The 15,357-nt window shown below is 44.7% G+C and overlaps 1 protein-coding gene across 2 annotated transcripts in view; it reads left to right on the forward strand.

The window, feature by feature from the left end:
* LOC148442616 (ankyrin repeat and SAM domain-containing protein 1A-like) overlaps positions 1-14,779 on the forward strand; it is a 151,414-nt gene extending 136,635 nt beyond the window's left edge. For both annotated transcript variants that reach the window (XM_088463724.1, XM_088463725.1), the window contains 3 exons: positions 8,000-8,296; positions 12,539-12,900; positions 13,747-14,779. In XM_088463724.1, coding sequence (XP_088319850.1) covers positions 8,000-8,296; positions 12,539-12,565 — 324 coding nt within the window. In that variant the 3' untranslated portion in view covers positions 12,566-12,900; positions 13,747-14,779. The remainder of the gene's footprint in view (positions 1-7,999; positions 8,297-12,538; positions 12,901-13,746) is intronic.
* The last annotated feature ends 578 nt before the right edge of the window (positions 14,780-15,357 follow it).

A 15,357-nucleotide genomic window follows, 5' to 3' on the forward strand; every position in this document is an offset into this window, starting at 1 on the left:
CTTTTTGCCTGGCAACAGCACCACGTGTTTTCGCCAAGGTGATGGCGGTCATGGCGGCTTCTCTGCGGCTGCAGGGAGTCCGCATGTTGCCGTATTTGGACGACCTGTTATTGGTGGCAGGATCTCCAGAGCTCCTGTTACGCCACTTGGACCTGACCATTGCACTGCTGCAACGGCACGGCTGGCTAATCAACTGTCAGAAGTCCACTCTAATCCCGTCTCGGAGGATTCTGCATCTTGGAGCCTTATTGGACTCGGGACAGCAAAGGATCTTCGTGACGGAGGACAAGATCTCTGCTTTACAGTCAAGGGTGCGCAGTTGCCTGCACAGCCGCCGGGTGTCCTTACACTCTGCGATGAGGTTACTGGGCTCCATGGTGTCGGTGTTCGACATGGTGGAATACGCCCAGTTTCACTCCAGACCTCTGCAGCACCTGATCCTGTCCAAGTGGAACGGGCTGACTCAGTCTCTGAAGTCCCAGACGATTGTGCTCACCCAGGAGGTTCGCCTGTCCCTTGCGTGGTGGTTACAGACGACCCATCTCAACAAGGGACGTCCGTTCTGGGTTCCAAATTGGGTCCTGTTGACAACGGACGCCAGTCTTCGGGGCTGGGGAGCAGTTTCGGGTCCACACTTGTTCCAGGGCAGGTGGACGCCGACAGAAGCGGAGCTTACAATAAATATCTTGGAACTCCGTGCGGTCTTCAATGCTCTCCAGCAGGCACAGCGGTTTCTCCAGGGTCGCCCGGTGCAGGTCCAGTCGGACAACGCTACCACCGTGGCCTACATAAACAGGCAAGGAGGAACTCGCAGTCGGGCGGCTCTCGTAGAGGTCTCTCGGATCCTGGTTTGGGCGGAGCGCAATCTTCCGGCCATATCAGCGGTCTTCATCCCGGGAGTGCTAAATTGGGAGGCGGACTTTCTAAGTCGCCAGGACGTTCATCCGGGGGAATGGTCCCTGCACCCGGACGTTTTTCAACTACTGGTGGACAGGTGGGGTCTTCCAGAAATTCGACCTCATGGCGTCCCGGCACAACAACAAGTTGCCGGTGTACGGGTCTCGCACAAGAGACGAAGGGGCGTCTCTGGTGGATGCTCTGTCCGTCCGGTGGACGTTCCGGTTCGCATACCTGTTCCCTCCGGTCTCCCTTCTTCCACGGGTAATCCGGAAATTCAAACAGGAAGGAGAGACGCTCCTGTTGATAGCTCCCGCGTGGTCCAGACGGCACTGGTTCTCAGACCTTCAGGGTCTGTCCGTGGACAGTCCTCTGCGGTTGCCGCTACGACCGGACCTTCTGTCTCAGGGTCCTTGCCTTCACCCGGACCTGACTCGGCTGTCTTTGACGGCGTGGCTGTTGAGACGGCCATGCTGAGGTCCCGGGGGTTTTCCAGCTCTGTGGTGCGTACCATGTTACGAGCTCGGAAACCGTCTTCCGCGAGGATATACCATCGCGTGTGGCATACGTTCTTCCAGTGGTGTCGACCGAGAGGTTATGCACCGCGGGAGTTTCGTCTGTCTCGGATTCTCGCCTTCCTGCAAGCGGGACTAGATCATGGGCTTCGCCTTGCTTCTTTGAAGGTACAGGTTTCGGCCCTATCTGTCTGGTTTCACCGTAGGATTGCTACAATCCCGGATGTGCGCACCTTTATGCAGGGTGTTCTCCGCATTCAGCCGTCCTTTGTTCGACCTGTGGCGCCTTGGGATTTGGCTGTGGTCCTGAGGGCTCTCCAAGGACCGCCGTTTGAACCACTGGGCTCAGTGGATCTTAAATGGCTAACAGCTAAGACTGTTTTCCTTCTGGCCATTGCTTCGGCCAGACGTGTTTCTGAGTTAGGGGCTCTTTCTTGTAGACCCCCTTTCTTGGTTTTTTATGGGAACAGGGCAGTGCTCCGCACTCGGCCCGAGTTTCTTCCCAAAGTTGTTTCCCAGTTTCATGTTAACGAGGAAATAGTTGTTCCGGCCTTTAACTCACCGGGTCTTTCCGTGGGTGAGGCCTCTTTGGATGTTGTGCGGGCCTTAAGGACTTATGTTGACCGCACTTCTTCGTTTAGGAAGTCGGACGCTTTGTTTGTCCTCTATGGCTTCCGTAAAAAGGGTTGGCCTGCTTCAAAGCAAACTTTGGCAGCCTGGATCCGTAAGGCTATTTCTGAAGCTTATCTTCATGAAGGCCTACCGGTCCCTCCTTCTCTGAAGGCTCATTCCACTAGGTCTGTGGGTCCTTCGTGGGCAGCTCGACGTGGTGCCTTGGCAGTTCAGATCTGCAAGGCTGCTACGTGGTCTTCTGTCCATACCTTCGTGAGGTATTACAGGTTTGACACCTTCGCCTCTCAGGATGCTTCCTTCGGGCGGCGGATTCTCCTTTCTGCACAGGAGCGTCCCCACCCTTAAAGGATACTGCTTTGGGACATCCCCAAGGTATCCTGTGGATACCCTATGGACCCTGAAGTAGAAAATATGAGATATGGTAAGAACTTACCCTTGTTATCTCTATTTCTACGAAGTCCATAGGGTTCCACAGGACTCACGCCCTGTCGCACCTGTGCTGCAGATGGGCTTTGCTCTGGTCACCGGTTTTCCGTCTCCCTCTGGTGAGAATGTGATTCTTGTATGTGTCCAGATCTTTGTTCTCTCTCTTCCTTCTCCTCCTCCGGCCTATGGCTTGGTAACTAACTGAGGTGCCTTGGCCCAGGGGCGGGGTATAGGAGGGGGACCTAGTGCATCCTGGGAGGCTGAAAGCTTAACTCTTTGGTGCCCTGCGACTGACGTCACACCTATACCCCCAAGGTATCCTGTGGAACCCTATGGACTTCGTAGAAATAGAGATAGCAAGGGTAAGTTCTTACCATATCTCATATTTTCCTTTCTTGTCCCTGGATTCTAGTCAGCTTCCTTTGCTCACACGAAAACGGATAGCGATTTTTCAGCACAATGTGGTTACAGGAAAACCCTGTATGTGGCCACTCCACCCTTTGCTGCGATATCGATAGCTGTATGTGCCGTGTGAGTAATTAAGTGACTTAACTCGATGAGCCCCCATCTGACGATATTGAAATGAATCTCTATATACCCCTGCCCGTACCTTCTAAAATCCTACCTATAAACCTCTAAGGATGACGCCAATTTGCGTACGCAGTCATACAGTAAGTTAAAGACTCCAGACTTGGAACGTGTGGTTCCGAAGCACAAAGTATTATTCAAGTAAAAAGTACAGTCAGTTACACGCTATTGATCCAGACACAATTAGACGCAAAGGAATTATACAGACCCCAAGTACAGTATACATACGCATGCGCTCTGGACCAGATCCCGGCATTCAGAAAGAAAACCTCCGTCAATCAGCATTCAGCAAGAAGACTAAAATTCCAGTGTTTGAGCACACATATTTATACCCCCCAGGAATAGGGAGGACAATAGAGAAGTTTGTTGCTGATATCATTGGTTCCCAGGGGAGAAGCATCTGTTACAGAGCGTTTAACAGGCTGGTTCAAATACTCACCCAGCCTCTAACAACTGGTGGTCTCAGCCCTCCCACCCCCATGCTGCATCCTAACAGTTGTTCATAAAATATACATTTGGTTGCTTGTAGTCTCTGCGGTGCATAAGTTGAGAATGCATGATGCGATCTCCACACCGATAGTACCGGAGTTCTGTTGAAAGAGTACGCATCAGTACGAAACTAAACACGGCTTTCTTAGCATATATTAAACCTAAGTTATCAAATATCTTTATTTCACAGCATTTAAACTAACTGAACCAACTTAAATCTTATACTTTAAAGCTTATTAAACCTTATGTGTGAATATGTAGTGTGTGAGTATGCGGGGTTTGATATAAGGACGCTAGGTAACTTGGGGCAGATGCGTGTACACAAAGCTTAATAAAAACAGCGGTTTCATACAAAGTCTTATGCATTCGCTAATATGCGACTAGTTAACAGCGCAATTGTGCGTATTAATGTGTGTATGAGGAATGGTGCACTTAAATCTCCCTAAGTGAACATCTAGCAGTGTAACATGCTGAGCCCGATAGTTCCACATGCCCACTCTGTCAGCAGTCCCCCCACCTTTCCAAGCTCAAAAGAAAAACCCTTTATTCTCCCAGTCTCTTGTGTGAATGCAAATGACACAAACCTACGATAACACTCTAGTCTTTGAAGTCATTTCATTGCAGGAAGCCTGCTAATGTAAGGTGTGTATTCTAGCCGGACCACCTGGAGTGAGAGCAGACGTTATTCCAGGAAGCTTATCTACACAAGCTAGTTGTCACTTGGCCATTTGCTCTACTCAGCTAATGCAATACAATTTTGGAATACTGTAAAGCCATTTCTGAAATATATATCTATATAATACGTAAAGTAATGAAATAGGCTTTTGGTGAATCGCCGTAACCTATGGCGATGGTCACAGATGCATTCGCATAATGCTAATATTATTATCGCCACATGTACTAAAGTGTGAGTTTATCTAAAATGGCGTTAAGGCGGCCATTTCGCAAAATGGCGTCTTGCGGCCATTTCGCAAGATGGTGTCGCTGCGATTCAATTTTAAACTGATCTTGTCTCAGCCAATAATCTAGTTTCGACACTCCCCATTTTTTATTTTTCACCAGGATAAAGCTGTTCTTCGTACATGGGAAGGTTACCTTCCTAAGGTAGTGCCCCTTTTTCATGTAAATGAAGAAATTGTAGTTCCAGCTTTTCAGGCTCCAGATATTTTTGTAGGTGAAGCCTGGATGTAGTCCGTGCTCTAAATTAGAGTTATGGTAGACTTCTAGATAATTCCTTTTCTTCGAGGTCCATAGGGTCCACAAGGCACCCTGACGCACCTGGCTGCATGGGTAATTTTTTCTTTTGGTCACAGATTCCCTCATCTTGTGTGAGAGTGTTTCTGGTGTACGATTGCTTTTTCCTTCTCCTGCCTTGATACTTGTTAACAAAACTGAATGCCTGTGGCTAATGGCAGGGTATATATGGAGGAGGACCCAAGTCACCCTGGGAGCTGAAAGCTTTAAATGTGTGGTGCCTGGATCTCTCCAACCACAGTATCCCCATGGTATCCCTATGGACCTCGAAGAAAAGGAGTTATCTAGAGAAGTCTACCATAACAATTCATTTTTGATTTTCTCAAAAAGCCAACTTTTAAAATTTTTAAAAAACTCTCAAAAATTGTCCATACTTTTATTAATAATCCCCAGAGATTTATTTTGATTTTATGATGGGATAAAATGGAAATACTAAAAACAAATTAAGCCTTCAGCCCATAACCTTGCAGTGCTTAGGAACGTTTTTTGTACAATGTGGGTGGTATCTTTCCATATTTTATACACGTGGAACACATCATTCCATTAACGTTTGCCACTTAAATGTTTTAAACCAGTCACTGTTTACTCCTGATAAGCAATGTTTAGAGACATATTTTTCATGTACAACACACTGTGATTCACAAGATCGACTAGCCTCTGCAATGTTGTTGTTCTTGTACTTTAGTACTCCTAAGTTTTTTAAAGAGAAATTAAGAGTGTTATTTTCTTTTTTTAACATCTTATGGGTAACTGCTGGCTGTACACAAATATAATTTTTAATAGGCTGCCAGAAATTTGACGCTTGCTAGCTGGACACAGATATTTTTAATAGCCCAGAGAGTGTCCACTTGCTGGCTAGATTCAAATACAGGTTTTTTTATAGCCTGCCAGAAACTGTCCATTTGTTCGCTGCTCATATATACATTTTTTTTATAGCTTGCCGGGTATTTGACACTTGCTGTCGGGACACATATATTAATTTTATAGCCTGTGGGATATTTGACACTGGACACACATATTTTTTATAGCCTGCCAGATATATAACTTGCTGGACACAGATATTTTTTATTGGCCATATACTGTCCACTTACTGGTTGGACAGAGATTATTTTTAGTAGCCCAGATACTGATCACTTGCTGGCTGGAAAAATTATTTTTAATCTCATTCTTGGAGTCAGTGACTAGCTGGCTGGACACTGAAGATTGTCTGACGTACTTCTGACTGCTGAGACAGTGCACGGTCCTTCACCCTATACATTGACTGCTCTCGCAGTCCCACAGCTAATTGAATTCCTCTTTTTATATAGCTAAATAACATTTGAAGCTATTGGTAGGAACGTGAGTGATGCTACAGGGATGAAGCAGTGTATTGCTGAGCCCCATAGTAAAATTTCAGTATGGCTCAAAGATCCCACTCCAGCCTCCCGGGTCCCTGCCTGCTCCTAGAAGGAAGTATGGTAACTTTACTACTTCATTTTGATGTCATTTGTAGCTCTCTTGTGCATATTTAGCTAACGTGGTTCTAGGTTTTGGACCGAAGTCAAAAGCAAATGCTGGGTAATTATCTAGACATTGTGGCACATTTATTATTAAAACATGACACACTTTCTGGTCTTCATAGAGACCTATATAAGAGGCAACATGGGGTAAGTTGTAACCTTTTGAATGTTGGCCGCTGATGGGCAAGTACAAGAAGCGACTGCACCAAATTAATATATGGTAAATGTGAACTTTTATCACCCATGAATGGCATCCGTTTGAAGGACCTTTGTTGCATTTTCTGGTTTCCTGCTGTGATTTTTATTGTTTCAGTCTCTAATACCTGTCACATGCACTTCGGCTTGATATTGCATCAGGTGTCCTCAAAACAAGCCTGGAGTTAGAAAATGATCTGATAGAATTTGGCTATTCTGGGCATATCCATAGGTCTGGTTAGGAGAAAAAAATAGCTATAACACGGTCTGTGTATCTGCCTCCATCAACTAAAGCCCCCATACATCACCTATTGATTGCAGCAATCGTGCAATTTGCAATCGATAGTGTATAAAAATCTTTCCCTTTTTCAATCGATTGTGGCAATTCTGCAATCGATTGAAAAAGGGAAAGATTTTTATACACTATCGCTTGCAAATTGCACGATTGTTGCAATCAATTGGTGATGTATGGGGGCCTTAACAGAGCCAACCTGACAAGACTCAGATCATGTTCCTTGTATGTATAGCCAAAATAGACATAAATGGTAGTATCTGGGCATATTAGAAGATGATCTATTCTATGGGTACAGCTTAAAACAGAGCACACTGTCACACTGTCACTGGCAGTGTAGTTTGATTGTACTGAATCAACAAATGGGGATTTTAAATTTGTATTTTTTGGGAACTAGATAGATATTGTTGAGCATATCAGGAAAGACATAGAATAGGTGCTATTGCTTGGTATATGTGCCGTTTCAGGATTCTCTGCAGTGAATATATGTATTTTGGAGGTAGGTTCATATAAGAAACACACACCTACTAATTAAAAATACACGTTAAATGTTTGCACTAACTTATCTACTTTTGTATTAGGTGCACATAATTGAAACTTAAGACCTAGTTTCTTACCTATTTACTCTGACTAGTTATAATTTTTTTAATACAGTGTACACACTTCACGTTAGTGGTAATTAATGTGTTCCTCGTATTAAAGGAAATCTACATTTTGTTTATGCAAAATGCTCCCACTCTGAATGATTTGGAGACTATTGTTGATTGCTTTAATGAGAGCCACCTAGAGGTATGCTTTTCCCCTGATTGCTCAGTTCAGAGTGAACTGTCTGTAACAACTGTTTCGCCTGATTTTTTTTTAAGTAAATCTCTAATTATTGCATTTAAGTCTGTGTCCACATTGCTTAAAGACTAACATTTATGTTTTTAGTTTTTCTATAATTTATAAAGTTCACTATAGCTCAATTGTGTCCATATTAATGACTATATTTAAATCTTATTTAAGTTTCATATTATTAACTATTCAAGTTAGGTTGCATCTTCCCTGTTTACTTTGATTCCTTTGGAAGACTGCTTCTTATAGACAAAATACTAATCTTACTTTGACATTTACAACATTTTCTTCTTTGTAGCTGTCTTGTAATATAAAAGTAACCTAAAGATATTTGTCTGAATGTTTTAAAAAGTTTTAGAACATTTTCTTTCCTGCAGAACAATGACAATGAGACGGCTCTGCACTGTGCAGCCCAGTATGGACACACTGAGGTGGTTCGTGTTTTGCTGGAGGAACTGACAGACCCTACAATGCGCAATAACAAGATGGAGACACCACTTGATCTGGCAGCTTTATATGGGCGTTTGGAAGTAGTGAAGCTTCTCCTCAATGCACACCCTAACTTGTTGAGCTGCCACACACGGAAACACACTCCCCTTCATCTGGCTGCTCGCAATGGGCACCGAGCAGTTGTCCGAATTTTGCTTGATGCTGCCATGGATATCAACTACCAGGTACAGGGTGTATAAACCATACAGATGTTAGGAAATAAGCAGCTCTATGTTGGAAGTTTTTTTTGTGTGTGTTTAGTGTGATTGTCAGTGTTGTAATATGCTAATTTTTTGTTATTATTATTAAGCTTTATTTATAGGATGCCACATGGTCCACAGTGCCATAAAGAAGGCAAATGACAAGATAGTACATAGTAACACAGTACTATTTAATAAGCAATACAGTATGCAATTAACAAATAACACGATAACTCTCAAGTTAGCTACTGATGCCAGTGGGGCAAGGGGAATATTCGTTATGTACTGAAACCTGTACCCATAGGCTAGGCCACAACTAACAGGTTTAGAGCCACTGCAAGAGGATGCGAAGGAAAGACGACAATGCAGTGGAGTCCCAGCAGAGAGTCTAAGGAGGAGGTAAACAAGTGTAACTGATGAGCAGGATGAGGGCCCGGCTCATAGGAGCTTACATACTAAAGTGTCGGTGAGACACAGATGACACAGGGGAGCTGAGGGTAGGTACTGTAGCTTCAGTAGGGGAGATGGAGGATGAAAGAGGCTGAATTTTGTGGCAAAATGGTTAAGCAGTGGCCTGGTATGCTTTTATGAACAGGTCGGTTTTCGGTGCCTGTTTGAAGCTATGCAGTATGGGGGATTGTCTGATAGAATGAGGCACAACATTCCAGTAATGGGGGGCAGCACGGGAGAAATATTGGGTTCGTAAGTGAGAAGTAGGAACCAAAGGGGAGGAAAGGCAATGGTCATTGGCCGGCTGGATTGGGCGGGATGAAGTTAGAGATGTAGGGAGCAGTGAAGTTGGAGAGGGCCTTACATGTGAGAGTTAGGAGTTTGACGAGGGTTCTGTAGGTGATGGGGAGCCAGTGTAGGGCTTGGCAGAGATGGGAGTCAGATGTGGAGCAACGGGAGAGGAAGGTAACTATAGTTGCAGCATTAAGTACAGATAGAAGAGGAGCAAGACTGCAGCAGAGTAGGTTGCAGTAGTCAAGACGAGAAATGATCAGTGGACAATAGTTTTGCTGGCATCCTGGGAGAGGTAGGGTATGATGCGAGCAATGTTGCAGAGCGAGAAACAGGATTGAGCAGAAGTTTGAATGTGGGGATTGAAAGAGGGAGGAGTCTAGAAACAACCCCAGGTAGCAGACTTGGGGAACAGGGGAGGTAGTGGTGTCAACAGTGGTACCGTGTTTCCCCGATAATAAGACACTGTCTTATTTTTCTTTTGGTCAAAAAAACTCCATAGGGCTTATTTTCGGGGTACGGCTTATTTTAATTAACATTGACAGCATCATGCCCTCAGTCCTGCTTTTATCCCCATCATGGCCTCAGTCCTGCTTTACAATTCTTTACTTTCCTTTATTTTTTTTATTTTTATTTTTTGTTAGGGCTTATTTTCGGGGTAGGGCTTATTTTGGACTGTTTTTCAAAAGTAAGGGTAGGGCTTATTTTCGGGGTAGGTCTTTTTATCGGGGAAACACGGTAGGTATGTTGGGGGGGGGGGGCTCTTAGGGGAAGGAAGACAATGAGTACAGTTTGGCCATGCTGAGTTTGAAAGAGCACACAGACATCCAGGAAGAGATGGCAGAAAGGCAACTAGGACATCTGAAAGAGGAGGGAGGGAAATACATCAGGAGAGGAGAGGTAGAGTTGAGTGTAGTCGACATAGAGGTGATACTGGAGGCCGAAGGAACTGGTAAATTCAACCAGGGAGGACGTATACAAAGAAAAGCGCATAGCCCTGCGGGGATGCCTTCTGGAAGTATGTATGGGGGGCAGATGGAAGGAGAGGTTGGCGAATCAGGAGAAAATAGTGTCAGAGAGGCCAGTGGTCTAGATTGCGCAGCAGGAGAGGGTGATTGATGATGTTAAAGGCTGCAGAGAGAAAGTAACCTCTGGATATGGTAGTGAGAAGATCGTTGGTGACTTTGGCCAGCAGTTTCAGTGGAGTGGAGTTGGTAGAGAGGTAGCGGGTAAGATAGTTGAAGATAAGCAGCTTGAGTATTTTGGAGGCAAAAGGGAAAAGAGACATGGGATTCAATTCAACGCGAATTGAATAACGCCGGGAAAGAGCTCTCAGAGCTATGCAATTGAGTGCGCTGTTATGTCGGGGAATTCCTTAAACATCATATTTACTCGCGAGAACCGGCTTAAGTGCCTACCGCAATGCTGTTTCCGCTGCACTAAGGGCAGAAAACATCATTGCGCCAGTAGCTTTGTCGGATTTCGGCTCGTAGGGGTGCGAGAAGAAATCCTTCAGTCGGGCTTAACAATGCCCTGAATTGAACAGCTCCTTCCCAGCGCTATTCAATTTACATTGAATTGATCCCATGGAGTGATAGTTAGAGAGTGAGGAGGGGTCAAAGTTTTTTTTATTTTGTTTATTTTTTTAGAATGGGTGAAACCAGAGCGTGTTTGAATGAAGACTGGAAGATGTCAGAGGAGAGGGATAGCCTGAAGAGATGAGCAAGGTGTGAGCAGGTGGAGTGGGAGTGATGTAGGCGGGAGCCCCTTCTGCTCCGCGGGAGGTTTCTGTCCTCCCTGAGCTCGCCTTAGGACACCTGCGTTACTGTTTGACAGGTGTACCGCCCCAGTCAAACTCCCCACCTGCAGATAAGAGATAAGATTAGGGAATGGACTTCATCATCGTCCGTGGTGGGAAGGAAGGAGCACAGGGGGGTGGCTGGGGGGGGGGCAGATGACGGTGGAATTGTGGTAGGAGGAGATTTGCTGAAGGTTTGCCTCGATTTTGAAGGAGAAGAAGGAGGCAAAGTCAGTGGCAGAAAGTGAGGATGGGAGGGAGGGTGTAGGAGTCTGTTGAATGAGGCAAAGAGGTGGTGGTTGGAGGACTGAGTGTTGATGAGAGACTTGAAGAAGGATTGCTTAGCAAGGAAGAAGGCAGAACTGTAGGATGAGAGGATGAACTTAAAGTGGATAAAGTGTGCACAGAATAATTTTACAAAGTGGCATTCAGTGGAGGAAACTGTCAAGTTTGGAGTGCCAGGGTTCGGGTTTGGAGCAGTTAAGTGGGAAGAGGAGGGGACAGCAGAGGTTGTAGAAGAAGGCCATCTGCTTGGGCAGGTCAAGGTGGATGGGGGAGAGTATCAAGCAAGGAGGGACAGTATGGTGTGGTCAAGACCATTGAGATTGCATCTGGTGAAGGTAGATTTGGGCATGGGTAGTGCAGAAGAAGGGGAGAGAGTGAAGGAGAAGAGATGGTGGTCAGAGAGTGGCAATCGAGAGTTCAAGAATTCAAGGAGAGCATACGTATTGGAGACGTCTAGGTCAAGAGAGTAGCCAAGGCAGTGGGTGGAGAAGGAGGTCCATTGAGAGGAAGAAAGAGTGAGAAGATTGGCGGAATCAGGATCAGTCAGAGGAGAGATAGTGGGCTAGCCATGAGGCAAAGTTTTCAAGGAAGTGGGGCCAGGGAATGGTAGATGACTGAGACACGGATGGGGTGGAAGAGACTGATATAGTGAAGTTCAGAGGAGAAGGAAAGGGAGGGCTCAGGGGGGATGACACAAAAGATACAATTGGGGGGATAGGAGGATAACAACCCCTCTGCCTTGATGGTCATCAGGTCTGACATAGTGGATAAAGGAGAGCCCCCCATAGGATAGAGCAGCGGGGAAAGTGGAATTAGTGGAGGAAAGTCAGGTTTCAGTGGTAGCAAGAAGATTGAGTTGGAGATGAGGTCGTGGATAGCGAGAAGTTTGTTACAGATGGATAGGGTTAGGCTGCGGAGAGGGGGGCCTTAAGGTTAGGCACCACTGGGGGGAGGTCAGGGTAAAGGTGAGTACACAGTAGACTATGTGCTCACGATGCAACAATGTAAGCGATTTCCCTTGAACTCTTTCCGGCAGCTCCCCAGCACTGCAGGACATGATATGGTGCTAAAAAGTGTCCAATCTGCCCAACGATCTATAGTGCGTCCTTAACAATTTGCAAATCGTTAGATCATACATGAAATATTAGCTTACCAAACACCTGACGATGATCTTCAAGAATTCAGGAAAATTTAAATAATGAGCGGGTCTAACAAGGGGGTATATATAAAGCAGGTCCCATTTTGGGTCTGTGCACTTCTGCTCTGTGACTAGTGAGGCTTTGTTAAATACCTGCTGAAGGCTGTACATTGCTATTGTGCCCTGCTTTGTTTTTGGCTTGCCTTTAACAAAGTGTGTTCTTTACTACATTCTATTCTGTGGTGATGGATCCCTATCGCTATAGAGTTTTGCTAGCCTATGCTGGGGCTAAGATGGTGAAGGAGAGGTACCAGCAAAGGTGGAGAGTATGCTGGACGAAGGAGTGGCTGCTGCAGAGGGATACTCGCTCTCCCATGTCGTTGCTGATGGAGATTCAGGAGAACAATCCGTACGACTACTGCAACTTCCTGTGCATGGATGACGCCACCTTCCAGGAGTTGCTGCGTCTGGTGACCCCATATGTCCAGAGGCAAAATACTAAGCTGGCTACCCTGAGGTACTTGGCTACTTGAAGTTTGGGTCCCTCATCTCCCCTCAGTCTTGGGTGTCATCATCCCGGAGACCTGCAAGGCTATTGTCAACGTTCTGCAGTACCAGTTTTGCAAGGTAAGAAAAAACACACTACACATTAATTTCTTTAGAAAGAAAAAAGGTTTTATTTTTATTTTTTTATGAAAGGTAGAAAAGCACTTTAAAACAGTGTAAAATTTGCTGCCAATATGGCTGCTTGTAAAAAAAAAAAAAAAAAAAACTGTCTTTATGACAACGCTATAAAATTAGAATTCCAAAAATAAAAAAACAACTCTGAAAATGCATTTTTTTTTTTTTTACTCAATTGCTTTTTACATTATAAATGCATATAATCAACAAGTGGGTCAGACGCCGGATTGAATAGGCCAAGAAACACATGGCGCAGGTACAGATTGTGGCCCCAGCTTCCAACAACCTGTCCTTACGCCATGTGTTTAGTGACCGTGTCCAATCAGCGTCATCACCACCACATTACAGTAGATTAACTATTGGGACAGATAAAACGTTTTGATTGTATAAAAACATAAAATAAAACTGTTAAAGGTTGTAAAACCCAAGAATCTCCTCCTCAGGGTCAGCGATGTAGTTGGCTGGAGACAAATTATTTCTGAGTGCGCTGATCACCAAATCATACAGCAGACGCTGAAATTCAAGCTGTATGTCAGGCCTCATCTGTCTCATGGAGCTATTTATGTGTGAAGTACATGTGGGAAGGTGATCAAAGTGGTCGGGGGCCTCCTTAAGACCCCTTCAGCCTACCTCAAGAAGTCATCTGCAGGCTGCACCGTCTGCGGCTGCTTTCTCCAATCAGATTCAAGTTAGGAGTCCCCTGACAAATCCAGTTCTTGGGTGGGAGCCTGTAGAGATAAAATAATCAAAACATTAATGTTCATGTTTTAACCAATATTTCCATCTTTCTAGTTTCCTACAACCGTGACTGAGTGGAGAATTCTACCAGAGGCTCACCTCCCAAGACCCTCAAATTGCCGACAGTGGAGGAAACGAAGCACGACCTAAACTTACTTTGTGGCTGACAAGGCTTTCGCACTACACGAGAATATCATAAAGCCATATACGCAAAGGGGCCTGACCAGAGAGAAGCGGATCTACAATTACAGGCTTTCCAGGGCACACCGAATTGTGGAAAATGCATTTGGAATTCTCAGTAACTGCTTCCGCATTTTCCACACCTCAATAAACCTGCGTGTGGACAAAATTGTCTGGGTCGTCTTGGCGTGCTGTGTCTTGCATAACTTTTTACGGCGCTAAACAACCCAACAAAGGGCATCTGGCACACCTATGCCAGACGACCCTGACCACCCTGTCGTCTGTGGCAACACCTGGACTGCAAAACACAGGGATTGCATGGGTAAATCAAGTGAGGGAGGAATACATGGCCTCTTTTAATGAACCGGGGGCAGTGCCATGGCAGGAGAACTGTCTCAGATAAAAAAAAAATAAAAAAAAAAGGGGTGGACATTTGGGGAATGGAAAGAAAGTAATGTAAAAAAAAGAAAACAAAAAAACAACATGGTGTGTATGCACTGTCACTACTTACCAAACCTGCCTCGGACAGCGTGGCGCTGACAACTTCAGCCGCCTCCTCTTCTCCCTTTCGCACGGCCATCAGGACAACCGACTCTCGCTGGGGTTCTTACTCCAGAAAAAGGAGTTTAAATTGTAATACCACAAAGTGTGGTGGTACACATCATCAGTGGAGGCTCCAGATCTTTTGGACTCTGCCACCTTCTTCCGCTCTTACACAAAAACTGTCTTGAGATTCTGTATCTTACTCCTCGCCCATTTAATAACTGTTGCGTCGCTGTAGTATTGACTGCTATATTGGACCAACTCCTCCAATGCCAATAGTTTTTTGGACTTGTTGGCATAGTCACAAGTGACCCCTCCAGAGACACTCTTTGGCTTCATAAAGCTCTAGGTAGCCAGTTATAAATTTGCGTTCCTTATCCAAAGACATTTCTATGGTAAAACAAAAAAAAAATTGAATGGAAATTTGTCATAACAATTTTTAGTTTGTTTTTTTTTTGTAGTATTTTTAATGTTGCCATGTGTTGTTTTTATAGTTATAGTATTTTTTTTAAAGTTATGCTATTTTAATTTTACGGTGTTTTAATGTTGAAATTAATTTTACATTTTTGCATTTTTCAATAAAGTTTTATTTAGAATAATTAAATTATTTTTATGTTCATAATATGAATTATACTGTTTTTTTTTTTTTAGTATATATTACATATACACAATAGGGCTGGGCACAGAATGGTGGACAGTGAATCAAGCATTTATACACTAGTGGTTAGTGGGTGGATCATGCATTTAATACACATTGGTGGACAGTTGGTCATGCATTTATACACACTTGTGGTCAGTGGGTGGGTCATGCATTTAATAATAGACATTGGTAGACAGGGTTTGCACTAAACACATTGGTGGTCATTGGATACATTGGTGCTTAGCAGCACTATGATTATACTTACCAAATATAAGGACTGCGTGATCAGGTGTGCCAGCTGC

The sequence above is a fragment of the Taudactylus pleione genome, unplaced genomic scaffold, assembly GCF_031769625.1.
Source record: "Taudactylus pleione unplaced genomic scaffold, aTauple2 ptg001437l, whole genome shotgun sequence".
Lineage (NCBI taxonomy): Eukaryota > Metazoa > Chordata > Amphibia > Anura > Myobatrachidae > Taudactylus > Taudactylus pleione.